Source organism: Podarcis filfolensis, assembly GCF_964270895.1.
Source record: "Podarcis filfolensis genome assembly, chromosome: 6".
In the NCBI taxonomy this organism is placed as follows: Eukaryota; Metazoa; Chordata; class Lepidosauria; order Squamata; family Lacertidae; genus Podarcis; species Podarcis filfolensis.
In genome coordinates, this window is record NC_139609.1 from 44,231,205 (window position 1) to 44,243,054 (window position 11,850).

The 11,850-nt window shown below is 43.2% G+C and overlaps 1 protein-coding gene across 4 annotated transcripts in view; it reads left to right on the forward strand.

Annotated features, from left to right (window-relative positions):
• The window catches only part of CC2D1B (coiled-coil and C2 domain containing 1B), a 37,208-nt gene that overhangs the window by 24,367 nt on the left and 991 nt on the right, over positions 1 to 11,850 (forward strand). For all 4 annotated transcript variants that reach the window (XR_014549417.1, XM_083619540.1, XM_083619542.1 and 1 more), the window contains exons 15-24: positions 48 to 220; positions 1,751 to 1,876; positions 3,169 to 3,227; positions 3,878 to 3,994; positions 4,578 to 4,651; positions 4,926 to 4,984; positions 6,536 to 6,587; positions 7,431 to 7,530; positions 9,536 to 9,626; positions 11,379 to 11,509. Coding sequence is in view for 3 of the 4 variants with exons in the window: in XM_083619540.1 (XP_083475666.1) it covers positions 48 to 220; positions 1,751 to 1,876; positions 3,169 to 3,227; positions 3,878 to 3,994; positions 4,578 to 4,651; positions 4,926 to 4,984; positions 6,536 to 6,587; positions 7,431 to 7,530; positions 9,536 to 9,626; positions 11,379 to 11,498 (971 nt within the window). In the remaining variant the exon portion in view is untranslated. The remainder of the gene's footprint in view (positions 1 to 47; positions 221 to 1,750; positions 1,877 to 3,168; positions 3,228 to 3,877; positions 3,995 to 4,577; positions 4,652 to 4,925; positions 4,985 to 6,535; positions 6,588 to 7,430; positions 7,531 to 9,535; positions 9,627 to 11,378; positions 11,510 to 11,850) is intronic.

Consider the following 11,850-nt stretch of genomic DNA (forward strand, 5'->3'; position numbering starts at 1 on the left):
AAATCCAACAACAATGACAACACCCCTGTTGTTTTGCTTCTTTGCAGCTTTAGAGCACCTTGAATTCCTGGAGAGTAGAAGGAAACAGTACTTAAAGGCTGCAGTCCAGGCAAAGAAGAGAAATGATCTGGAGCAAGCCAAGGCGTTCCTAAGAACAGCCAAGAGCTTGGAGCCAAAGATCGAGCGGGCAAAAAGTGGCAAACTGGTCGACATTTCCAAGGTTAGTAGAAAGATTCCTAAGAGTGTATCAGGTCTGCTTTGAAGGAAGCACTGTTCACACCACTATCTGTCGTCTGATGTCCTTTGTTGCCTTTGAACACAGCTCTTGTGGATTTTATTTCAGAAAACCTTGTAATTCTTTTAAGAGAGAGGCAAGCTTTTCTGCAGTTGGTCCCAACCATAGGCCTGCACTCTTATCCTGGCTGTTACCCTGCCTCCTCTCCTTGAATTGTAGGAGCCTTTTACATTTTTTGAAATTCTGAATTTGTTCAGTTGCACCCAGTCTCTCTCTCTCTCTCTCTCTCTCTCTCTCTCTCTCTCTCTCACTCACACACACACACACACACACACACACACACACGTATATGTATTTGTACATATGTATATTAATTATATAAAATCTCACTTAAACGTGTGGTGCATTGGAACGTAACCTGCATGTAAATGGGAGCTTGCTTGTATGTTTTATTCTCAGCCATCAAAATTGCCTCTTCTGAGTTATTATTTTGTACTTTCTAGCCACTTCAGAGTAGGGAATAAGGAGAGGGAGGCACCTAATTCTGTTGCCTAGATGGCCTTACATTTTTGCAGTTTTCACACACATAAAAATACATACGTGCAGGTTACAAAAATGAGACTTTGTTCTTACATATTGCCTTAAGTTACTTTGGGTGCCTCCAGTTTGGAAGATGAACAGAACTGACTGGGTTTATGGTTGTCCCTTAACATATATGAATGTAGTGCAAGGGTAGTCAACCTTTTTATACCTACTGCCCACTAATGCATCTTTCTTGATGGTAAAATTTCCTTACCGCCTACCAGTGCTCGATGGAAGGAGGATTCAGCATGTGCCATAGAACCCCCTACTGCCCACCTAGAATCCTGAAACGCCCACTAGTGGGCGGTAGGGACCAGGTTGACAACCCCTGATCTAGTGGGTCAATTTTTTTCATATGCATGAGCTGTAGTCAACTATTTATATTTGCCCTGGAATCCTTTGGTCTTCTATTTTCTTGTTTGGTATCTTGAAGCACTGCTGTGGTAATGATCAGAAGGGTAGGGCATTTCAAGATTTTTTTAACACCTTACTTGTGGAATGCGGTAAACTTGCAGTCACTAGTTGGCTTTCTCTATTCTCATATTGATAAATGCTTGCAGTGCTGTTGGAAATTCAAGACAGTTGGATGTATCATTCCTAGTCGTTACCTGCAGGTCTCAGAAAACTGATGTATTGGCACAGCCTTTCCAATGTGGTTTGGACTACAAGTCCCATCAGCCTCAGCCAGCAACCATGCAGTGATGAGAGTTGTAGTCTGTAGCATGTTGAGGACACTAGATTGGGTGGGGAAGAGTGCATTAACAGCATATTAGCTCAGTATGGCAGGAACCTTGAAAGTATCCTGCTACCCTTTTCTGATATCCTTCTCCCACCCTTTTTTTTATCTGCTCTGAATGAGTGTCCCTGTGCTCACCTTTCTCTGTCACAATTTTACCAGATAAGCTCTGACATGTATTGTGTGTTTCTGTGTAGCTGCCATCACCACCTACAGATGATGAAGGTGACTTTATTATCATACATCATGAAGATCTCAGACTCTCTCAGAAAGCAGAAGAGGTGTACGTTCAGCTCATCAAGCTAATGAGAGACCAGCATGAGGTGTGTGACTCCTTCCTCTCCTATAGCATTATCAGTAGCTAAGGGTCCTGTAGTGGAAGTAGAATGTTGCGTGGCGATTCCCGCCCCCCCCCAGTTGGAATAAATGAAGACACTGGACACCAGAATTTAGGTTAATGGGCGAAAAATGGCCACAGCTTTATTGATTACAGGTAAGAGCGGTATTGGCTTTAGGCATTGGTCCTATCAGACTATCCGGCATAGAACCGGAAAGGGTTAACACCAACAGGGGGAGCCCCTGAGATGCACATCCCTAGGCGCTCCCTGAGGAGTCACCACTCGGGAGCGCGCTTTAGGCCCTAGCCTCCATAGGTTTCGGATGAGGCCACGCCCCCCGGAATCCTTTAACTGACTACCCTTCAATATTTGGGGGAGGTGATGGCGCTCCTCCCCCCCAACTCATCTGCATAACAATACCCCTACCAATGCCTAACCGCCAAAACCAAAGGCGACGTGACGTTTTGCTACGAGGTAGGCGAAAAAACCAAATGGCTTCCAAAATAATGCCAATTAGCCAAGTGGAAAAACTCCTACCAGGCCCCTTGCGGCGACCAACCGAGGTCCATAGCAAAGTCCGAGTGAAAACCTAGAGGGTGGGTGGGTGGGAGGGAAACCGCAGCTGGCTGAGGGAAAGAAAAGGGGCGATCCCGGGCTCCCCCCGACCTTAAATGACCCGCTTAGCCCCGCCCCTGTCGCCAGCCGATTGGCTGGCGCAGGGAATGACGCAGCCCGAGGATTCCCAAGTCGCGCGGGGCCACAGCCAGCCCCGCGCGGATGTAGGTGGGTGTGAGCCCGCAACCCCCCCCTCCTTATGTCGGGAGTGGCTTTCTCTATACTTTAAACTGGCCTATTTTGCATACAACTCTAAACTGTTGTTCTTTTGTGATATATGCACAAGCATCAGTGACCCTCTCTCTCCTTTCAAAAGTGATTTGAAAATAAAAGTGCTCAGAAAAAGTTGCTGCCTTCTGTATATGTCCTCTGTATGTGTGTTTTTAAGAGGAAACGAGAGAACTTCTAGCGGCAGTGTTAACATCTGTGAGTTATTGTACTAATACTATAACCCAGCAGCAGATTTTATGCAGATGACTGTATACTCACTTGTGGAATGCTTCATTGGAGCTGGGTTGGGTTGCCCAGAAGGCAACGACTGCATATGTTTATTTCAGCTTATTGAAGAGATTTGATTGTCTGAACATGGCCAGCTTCTCTCTCAGATCAGTTTTTGAAGGTAGCTTGTGGTCTGACTTCCCCCTCCTTTTTTCTGTTAATAGAAATGTTTGCAGTATTCGAAGCAGTTCACACATCTGGGAAATGTATCTGAAACTTCCCGGTAGGTTTATTATGAGTTTAGCATTGAAGGCACATCTCAATTGGGTGCAATACAAATTCCACTTGGCAGAATGAATTTTGCTTTTATGCCTTGGGTCTAGTCATTTTGTGGCTGGGGAAAAAGTTGTTCCTCCCATCTTAACTATGTAAAGTGTAACTTGACTTTTTCACTTGAGGGGAAGCTCAATGGCATGTCCCTACGTTGGGTGGGCTGGAGAATTGCAGCCTACATGGTGGGTATCTCCATATGTCAAACAAGAAGGAAATTTCATGGTGAGCAACCAGTGTTCTGCTCCCTGTGCTTGCTTGATGAAGGTAGCTCCCAAATCCCATCAGTAATGAAAGCTAAGTCCTTCTGGTGCTCCACCGGCTTGATCAGTTTCTAGACAGCTTTCCCATTGACCTCTGGCAAGGAGCTATTTCTGCCTTAAGTGGGGCCCAGCCATTCTCTCATTTGAGTAGGAGCTGCCTCCATGAGTTTAGCAGCCACCCACTGATAACATTAATGAAACCAGAGCAGCTCTGGCAATATGCTTCCTGATCTTTCTCACTTTTACTATATGTTGTGTATTTCTGTGTTGCGTTTAATTATAATAATAATAATAATAATAATAATAATAATAATAATAATAATATCTTTATTGTCATCAGGTTTGAGAAGCTGGCTCAGATTTGTAAAAAAGATCTGGACATCTTGCAGCTTGCACAGGCCCAGGGGCTGGATCCCCCAAGCCACCACTTTGAAGAGAGAACCTTTAAAATTGTAAGGTATGGATGTCCAAAAGATGGGAAGGTTTCAAATGTCTTAACTCTGTAGATAGATGAACTTTACAAAACCTTTCTGAACCTTACAAGAACAAGCAACCTGGAATACTGTGAATTTCTGTTCCCAAAAAAGGGACCAATGTTTTGTAGTGGAAACTAGGCATTTCAGTAAATGTGGGGCTGCTACGAAAATGGGACCACTCTCCCCCAGCCCCTTGAGTCAAAGGGCTTTAACTTTGTTCATATCTTGATGTTGCCTGTGTTTGCATATGTAATACTAAGTTGCAGCTTGTTCAGTAGGCAAACAGACAAGGCTAGTTGGTTTTCCAGCTACTCTTGCCTTGTGCCTCTGTAGCTTGGAGAGTGCCTGGGCTGCAGTCACCAAACAAACCATGGTTAAGCAAGGCTTTGTGGTTCATAAACTAACAACAAACCATGTTTTCACCCTGCAATTAGTTGTCAGAAAGCAAGCATGCTGTGTATTTCTTCATGATTCCTATTTCTACATGTTCACTACGTTTGGTATTGCAATGTGAAGTACTTCCGGATTGCTGCAGTAAACTTTTCCTTTTTGTTTGCTTTGTAGAATATTTTCTGAACTCAGTAGCACAGAAATGCATCTTATCATTGTCCGAGGAATAAATCTACCAGCTCCACCAGGTAGTCTACCATTGACATGAATTTTTAAGATTCCTTCCTGCTCTGCAATCTTCCCTGCAGCTGATAGAGCTGAGAACTTGACCTCTGTTAATCAGTAGTTAGGATCATTTTGTTTTTATCAAGCAAAGTGGGTCACAATCGGGAACAAACATCTCTGAGTAGAGGCCTCTTCTTTCCTGTGAGATAATCAGCAGTCTTGTGTTCATAAGATTTGGCCCATTTTTCTTTTTGTTTCTGCAGCTGTTTGCTCAGCTAAATTCCTCTCTTTGCACAGGTGTGGCACCCAATGATTTGGACGCATTTGTGAAATTTGAATTCCATTACCCGAATACAGTGAGTACACATCAAGGCTTTTGCTCCCTCCTTAATTTTTAGGCCCTAGGGTGACAGTTCCCTATCAAGTATATTCAGATGCAAACCCTCAGTTTGCCGCCATGTAATATATGCAAAGATTGGGAGAATGGATGACTTGTGTATTGCTGCTGCGTTAAGCGAGCAGCCGTGTAAATATCAGGACAGGGGTAGAAGCAGAGCATAAAATAAAGGTGCAGAGAAGCCCTATCAACTTTTGAAGTGAGTGGGATAACTGAGACAAAAGAGATTGGGACAAAGCAAGATCTATGGTGCTGCAAAGAGACGATCATGGGTGTTAATGAGAAACAGAGAGGAAAAAACAAGGATACAGAGAGATCAGGAGGGGAAAGAATGTGCTAAAGGGGGTTAACAAGGCTGAAAAGAAATCACTGAGGTGGGGGGGAGATACACAGAAATGAGCTTATTACATTTATATACCACCTGTTCTCCCAAGGACCTCAAGATGGTGCACATCATTCTCATCCCCGTTTTATCTTGACAACAACCCAGTGAAGTAGGTTAGGCTGGGAGGTGGTGACTGGCCCAAGGTCATTCAGTGAGCTTCGTGGCTGAGTGGGAATTCTAACCCTGGTCTCTCAGGTCATAGTTCAACACTCTGTCCATTATGCCACCCTTCAGCTCTCTTGAATTAACGAAAGTGAAAAGGTGGTCCTCTGGAGTGGCTTGACTTACACATCCCTGCTTTAGAGCAACCAGCTCATGGTGGGGCGGGGGGGGGAGGAGCTTGGTCTTCACAAATAAAGGCAAGGACAGAGAACCCCGCTGGCTTTTCTGAGAATAGTTAGGAAGGCAGGGTCACTGGTGGCATCTCTGGTGGCCTTATCACAGTAGAAAAGAGAATGGCATTTCTATTGGGGTTGTATATGTGATGCTTGAGAGGCAGCTGGGGAAGGAGCTGCCGCTGAAATAGAGAAAGGGCTATATTGCTTGATTGCTAGGATATCATCTAGAAGTGCTGGCAGTAATTGGGTCACCTTGTCCTCGTTCACTCCCTAGAGACTTCTGCTGTGCTTTGGGCTAGAAGTTAATTTGTTTTGTTGTGTGATTGGGTTGTTAAAAAGAATAGTAATTGCTAAACAATCTCTTTGGAGCACGTTTGTTGCAACCTCTGAAGATCCATACCCCTTCCCTTCTTGGGGACAAGGAAGACAAATGAAAAGGTTCTGGAGAAACCTACCTGCACCAGGCTCTTGCTCTGCGGCAAAGCAGAACAACGGAATGGTGGTTGCAATGCTAGCATTGGATCTAACCTATCTTTTTAACATCCCCATGCACCATTTGTTTCTATCTCTTGTACATTTCGTATTGAATCTCAGTATTTGCATTTTGTTCCATATTGAACGGGCTGTGCCCAAGAAAACTTTATCTACACTTATTCAGGACTTTCTTTCCAAATGAAAACTAAACAAAGATGTTGTGATTTCTGCTGAATATTAATGTTGTGTGGCTGCAGGTGTTTAGTTTTAGGGTTTTGTTTTGTTAACCTGTGTTTTGCTTTTATTAAAACAGGAGCAAGCTCAGAAAAGTAAAACATCAGTGATAAAAAATACCAACTGCCCAGGTGGGTGCATGTGCTTATAACTATTATTGCCATTGTTATGTTGTCTTTTCTTGGATTTTCATTTCAGAGCTAGGCTGAAAAGGGTTAGCTCCATTTTATGTTTGCATCAGCTACCTCAACAGAATTCAAAGACTCTCATTTCAGAGCAGTAGTAATTTTGTATTTGTGGGTTTCTTAATTAATCGATTTCCGCATCTGTGACAGTGTTAACCTAACTCGCAACACTGCTCTGTATAGTGGCAGCAGCTCTCAACAATCATAGGCAGAGAGAGGCCTTTGCGAGGCCAACTGGAGGTGGCCAAGGGCTGGGCCTGGAACTCTGTGCATACTCTACTACTGAGCTATACGACTCCAGAAGGACTTGTACCTGGAATATTTGGATCACTCTGCATTCCGTCCCTTAGAAGTCCAACATTGCTGTTCATTTTGCCACAGAAAAGATGTCACCCTCTTTCCCCCAACTGCATAGAGTTGTTTGGGATCTATTATTTCACAGCTTTTTAGCATGAATCCTGTAGCACTTTTTTGCAGGTTCTTTTTTAAAAATAAAAATATAACTTAGTGAGGAGGGTAATATACTTAAGGACTTGCAGTCCTTTGTCTTGGCTCCTCCTTCTTGCAAAGGAAATTGTAGGGACCAAGTCACTGTGTCATTCAGTACAATCTGCACCTCTCTCAGATATGCACCTGTGGGGCCTACTTGATTGAAAGGTTTTTCCATGGCAAAATATCTCCCACCTGCTTTTTTTGAGGCATTGACCACATGCTTTTCTTGATCTTTTATTTGGTTCAGAGTCCTCTCATCAGCTGTTTGTATCTGATTATCTGTCTGTGCATTTCCAGAATACGATCAAGTGTTCAAGCTGAACATTAACCGAAATCACAGAGGTTTCCGAAGAGCGATTCAGGCTAAAGGAATTAAATTTGAAATCTTCCACAAAGGGTGAGTTGGTGTTCATGCCTGATGGGAAACAGTTTGATTGCTTGAGCTCAAGGACTTTGTTAATACTGCTTTAAAACAATTCCCAGATTTCTTTTGGAAGCTAAAAAAAATGTAACTCTTTGTCACATACGATCTGTAGTCATCATTGTGTGTTTGGAATTTTTAGCTACAGGGTAGCTGAAGATATAATTGAGAATATGGGAAGGAACTATTTTGAAGTCTTTGTAGAGATTTGCTCATCTGCAACAGATATGTCTTTCAGACAATTGCAGTGCTTGAACTTTCAGACTACAGTCATGTAATATTGGTCTTCTGCTTGATCTTCTTAGATGACTGACAGGTGCTGTATTTGGGTGTTGTTAACACTCTACTAAAGCCAAAAGCTGTGAAAACTCATGAGAATGTATTAAGGCCTACAGGCTGGCAGTTCAGCAGGGATCAGGGGCTGTCAATCTTTTCATCCTGTAGGCCTTAATACATTTTTGTGCTGATTCCATAGCAAAACACAGAATCCTTAGTGGCCAAAATAATTTGCTTATAATAAACACTATGATGTATAACTGTGATATAGCATTGACCACAACTTAGTTCCTGTTTCAGGCGTGTATAGTTTTAAGATTGTACAAGCTTCTTCATTGGGATGGGGCGCATGATTGTTTAGAAGAAAACAGTGGCAAAGAATATTAATAGGATCTGTTTGTGGGAGTGGCCTTCTGTCTCTTGTAAGCATGCACCCAAAATTTCTAGTGGCCAAAAAGTGTGGAAGGCAATACTATTTTTAAGCTGTAAGAGGGAGGCCCATAGGTGAGTTTGCTGTTCTTAAGTTCACACTATGGCAAGCCCAGCAAGTGGGTTTGATTCAGATTAAATGATAGGCCATTAGCAGGATTGCATGCTCCTTCTTTTACATGCAAGGGAGAGCATTTCTTTCTAGTTTCCCCTTTTGTCCAAATGCAGCAACCAGAACCTTTGAATGTGATTTGAGGGTGAGCTCTTCAGGAGCCATTCACATGAAGGGTGTAGCAGGGCTGTACATTTCACCCCACCTTCCAAAGTCACATGGAATCTCCCACCCTTGCCATGTTGGGGTGTAATTTCCGAGGTCTGAAGCCTGCACACGCACCCCCACTTCAGAAGTTGTGCTATGAACTTCAGGGACAGAAAGACTCATATGGCTTTTGACGGTAGTATTAAAAACGTGTCCCTGCCACAGCCCCTTCCACCACACTAGCCCTTTCATGTGACTAACAGCTGAAGAGCACTTGCGATTTGCTGCAGACTAGAAGCAGAAGCCTCTAGTCTTCCTTGCACTCAAACAAATAGGAGCAGATAAGCTCAAGCCTTGCTGTGGCTCCTCCTAACAGAAGGGGTGGGGGCAGAGCTCATAGGGAGATAGTTTATTAGGCCTGACATGTTTTGAGGAAAGTCTTCAGAGCCACTGAGAAGCACTACTGCTCTGCTTTTCTGCAAGCTCTGTCTCCAAATCTACTCACTTGAAAGTGAGGGAGCCTGCAGGAAGCACACTGCTGTTGCTGTGTTTACAATTTTGCCTCACAGTGCCACTGAAGACCTTCATCAAAATGCATTGGGCCTTTTCCCTGTGCACCTGGGAATCCCCTCCCCTTCTGCAGTGTTTTTTTTCTGAACCAAGCCATGATCTTTAGGCATATTTGGAAATAAATAGGTCATTCCATTCAGTTGCTTCCTTAGCCTAAAACATGTCTGATCACTGAACGTAACACTAGTGATTTTTGTTCATTTTAACATCATTGTACTCTCTAGTTCATACAGTGCAAAATATTTTTGACCCCTGCCTATGGCTTTTGTTGGTAGCACTACTGAACAATGGCATTATAACCCGCTTTTAACGTTGGAGGCATGAGTTGGGAAGGATCCGTGTCTCAATTTGAGATCCTGGGTGTCTTTGGGGCTCTTTTGCCGATTCCCATCATGGAAGTTAGGAGAAGAAACTGAATCTTGCACTGACATGCCTCCCCTTCCCCAGGTCCTTTTTCAGAAGTGACAAGCAAGTGGGGACAGCACACTTGAAACTGGACAAACTGGAATTTGAATGTGAAATCAGAGAAATTATTGAGGTACCGTACCTTTCTTGTTCTCAAAGAAAGCTGTGGTAAGGACTACCTTTTTCTTCTTCTTTGCACAGTAGTCCTGCTGAAAGTGTGTTTGTAAAACAGGATATGCTGCACTGACTTTCCTCATTCATAGGAGTTTCGTTACTTGCACAGCTTTCGTCCATTCTCATGAGGATGGTGCTGTACCTGCCATATGCTGATATAAATGTGCTTGGAAACTAGGGTTGCCCATGGGGATGCAGGTCTTCCTTAAGGCACAACTAGAATTTTCCAAGGATGTTGTTGGGGAGTAGCACAAGAATAGTGTTCTGACCAACATAGCTCCCCAAAAGTTGTAAGGAAGGGAAGAGAGCGATGACCACAGGGAATTCTGGCAGCAAAGGAGTAGGAAAGCTTGGAGAGTCAAGTTTGCTTCTACTGGACAGTGGCGGAGAGATCCAGTTACAGTCTCTCTCCCTTGTGTGTATTTAAACACCTCTGGAATTAGCTTTTATGCATTGCTACTGGTGCTGTGCCACTTTGAAAAAAGTGGTACCTATGTTCAGATATTAGAGATACACATTATATTCAGCTTAATTCCAATTTCTGATGCGATACGGGGTGCCTTGGAGGGATTTTTTCCCCTAGGCAAAGCAGGAACCCCCAAAGTCCTTTGTGACACCTCAGCCAGTTATTTTTAGAAAATCCTGCTGAAAGCAAAAGTCACGTCTCTAAACTTGATTATGCAACAGGGAAAAGGAGAGCTATATTGTGGCTGACATGTCAAGCTTTGAATCAGAGGGAAATATTTTACCTGGAAGGTTTCCCTGCTTTTAGTTCTTCCCACCCCAAAAGGTGCTTAGCAGAAAAGCCCCTAGCTCTATTTGTCAGTAATCTGGCAGGTTTCCTAATACAATGGCACCTCTTTTGTGTCAGCAATTTTCAGTCCAATTACTCACAAAAAACCCCAAGGGATATTAAGTGATTTTTTAATCCACTCTAAACTCTACCTATTAGCCTTGTGGGGGAACAGCTGCAGCTTCTGAAATTTGGTGGAATTGCTGCCCTCAGAAAGGGTAAACCTTCTTGCAAATTTCATCCAATTCTGAAAAGTTACATTTCATATTTTTTTAAACCACTTTAAAATGTTGCCTATTTCCTACAATTTGGCAATTTTATCCTCTCCAGAAGGGATGCTATGCCAACAGATTTAAACCACTTCTATCAGTGGGGGGCGGGGTAGTTGGTTGGCTTCCTGTGACAAATCAGGATCTGAATAGAATCCATGATGCTACTGTTTGGCCATGTAAACTTTGCAGTATCATTTCCTGTTTGATGCTCCAACATAAGCACCGCTGATGGTCTAGGCCACACACCCCTTCACAAAAGGAGCAGTACTAGCAGCTACAGGGAAACACCAAGGTTGCCAGAAGTTGTGGGGGGGAGGGGATATTGTAGTGAAAAAAACCTACGCGCACGAGACAATCCCCTTTGCAACCCCCCCCAAAAAAAACCCCAATGAGGACCAAATGTGCTCACCAGCCAGGAAATGCTAACACGGTTTTTTCCATGGAGTGAGAGAAGGGGAATGTAATAAGAGTATCTTAGAGGATATGACTGAGCAATCCACACTGAACTTTCTGTTTTGGATCCCACCTGCCATACATACAGCTGCCACAAGTGAAGTCCAAAACCGTACTGAATGTTCAAACCCAATTGCAGTTCTCTAGGTTATGTCTCTTGTGATTAAACTTCTCATGTTGCTTCTATGTCTAGGTTTTGGATGGCAGGAAGCCTACTGGAGGGAAACTAGAAGTAAAAGTGAGACTCAGGGAGCCACTAAGTGGGCAGGATCTTCAAACAATTACAGAAAACTGGCTAGTCCTTGAACATTAGTTCCACCTAAGGTATGTACACCTGTCTTTTAGGATGGCAATTGGCATGAGCAATCTCAAGATTTTGCTTTGATTACCACAAGTGAATGTATATTATAGATACATGCATGAAGCAGTTTTCTTTTTAAAAATATGCAAGATAGCAAGCGATTCATCTTTAAAATTAAAATGAGTCACCGTCCAACAAAAGGACAATGTAGCCACAGGAAGGAATCCTTAAAGAAGGGTTGCGGTCCCTTATAAATTTCTAAAACTTTATACTTGAGTGGTTTTAATGGACTTGCCTTCAGTTAATGTTTGAGAGCACACTAGGAAGACTCTGTACTTCTATCATGGATGTTTGATCATCTTTC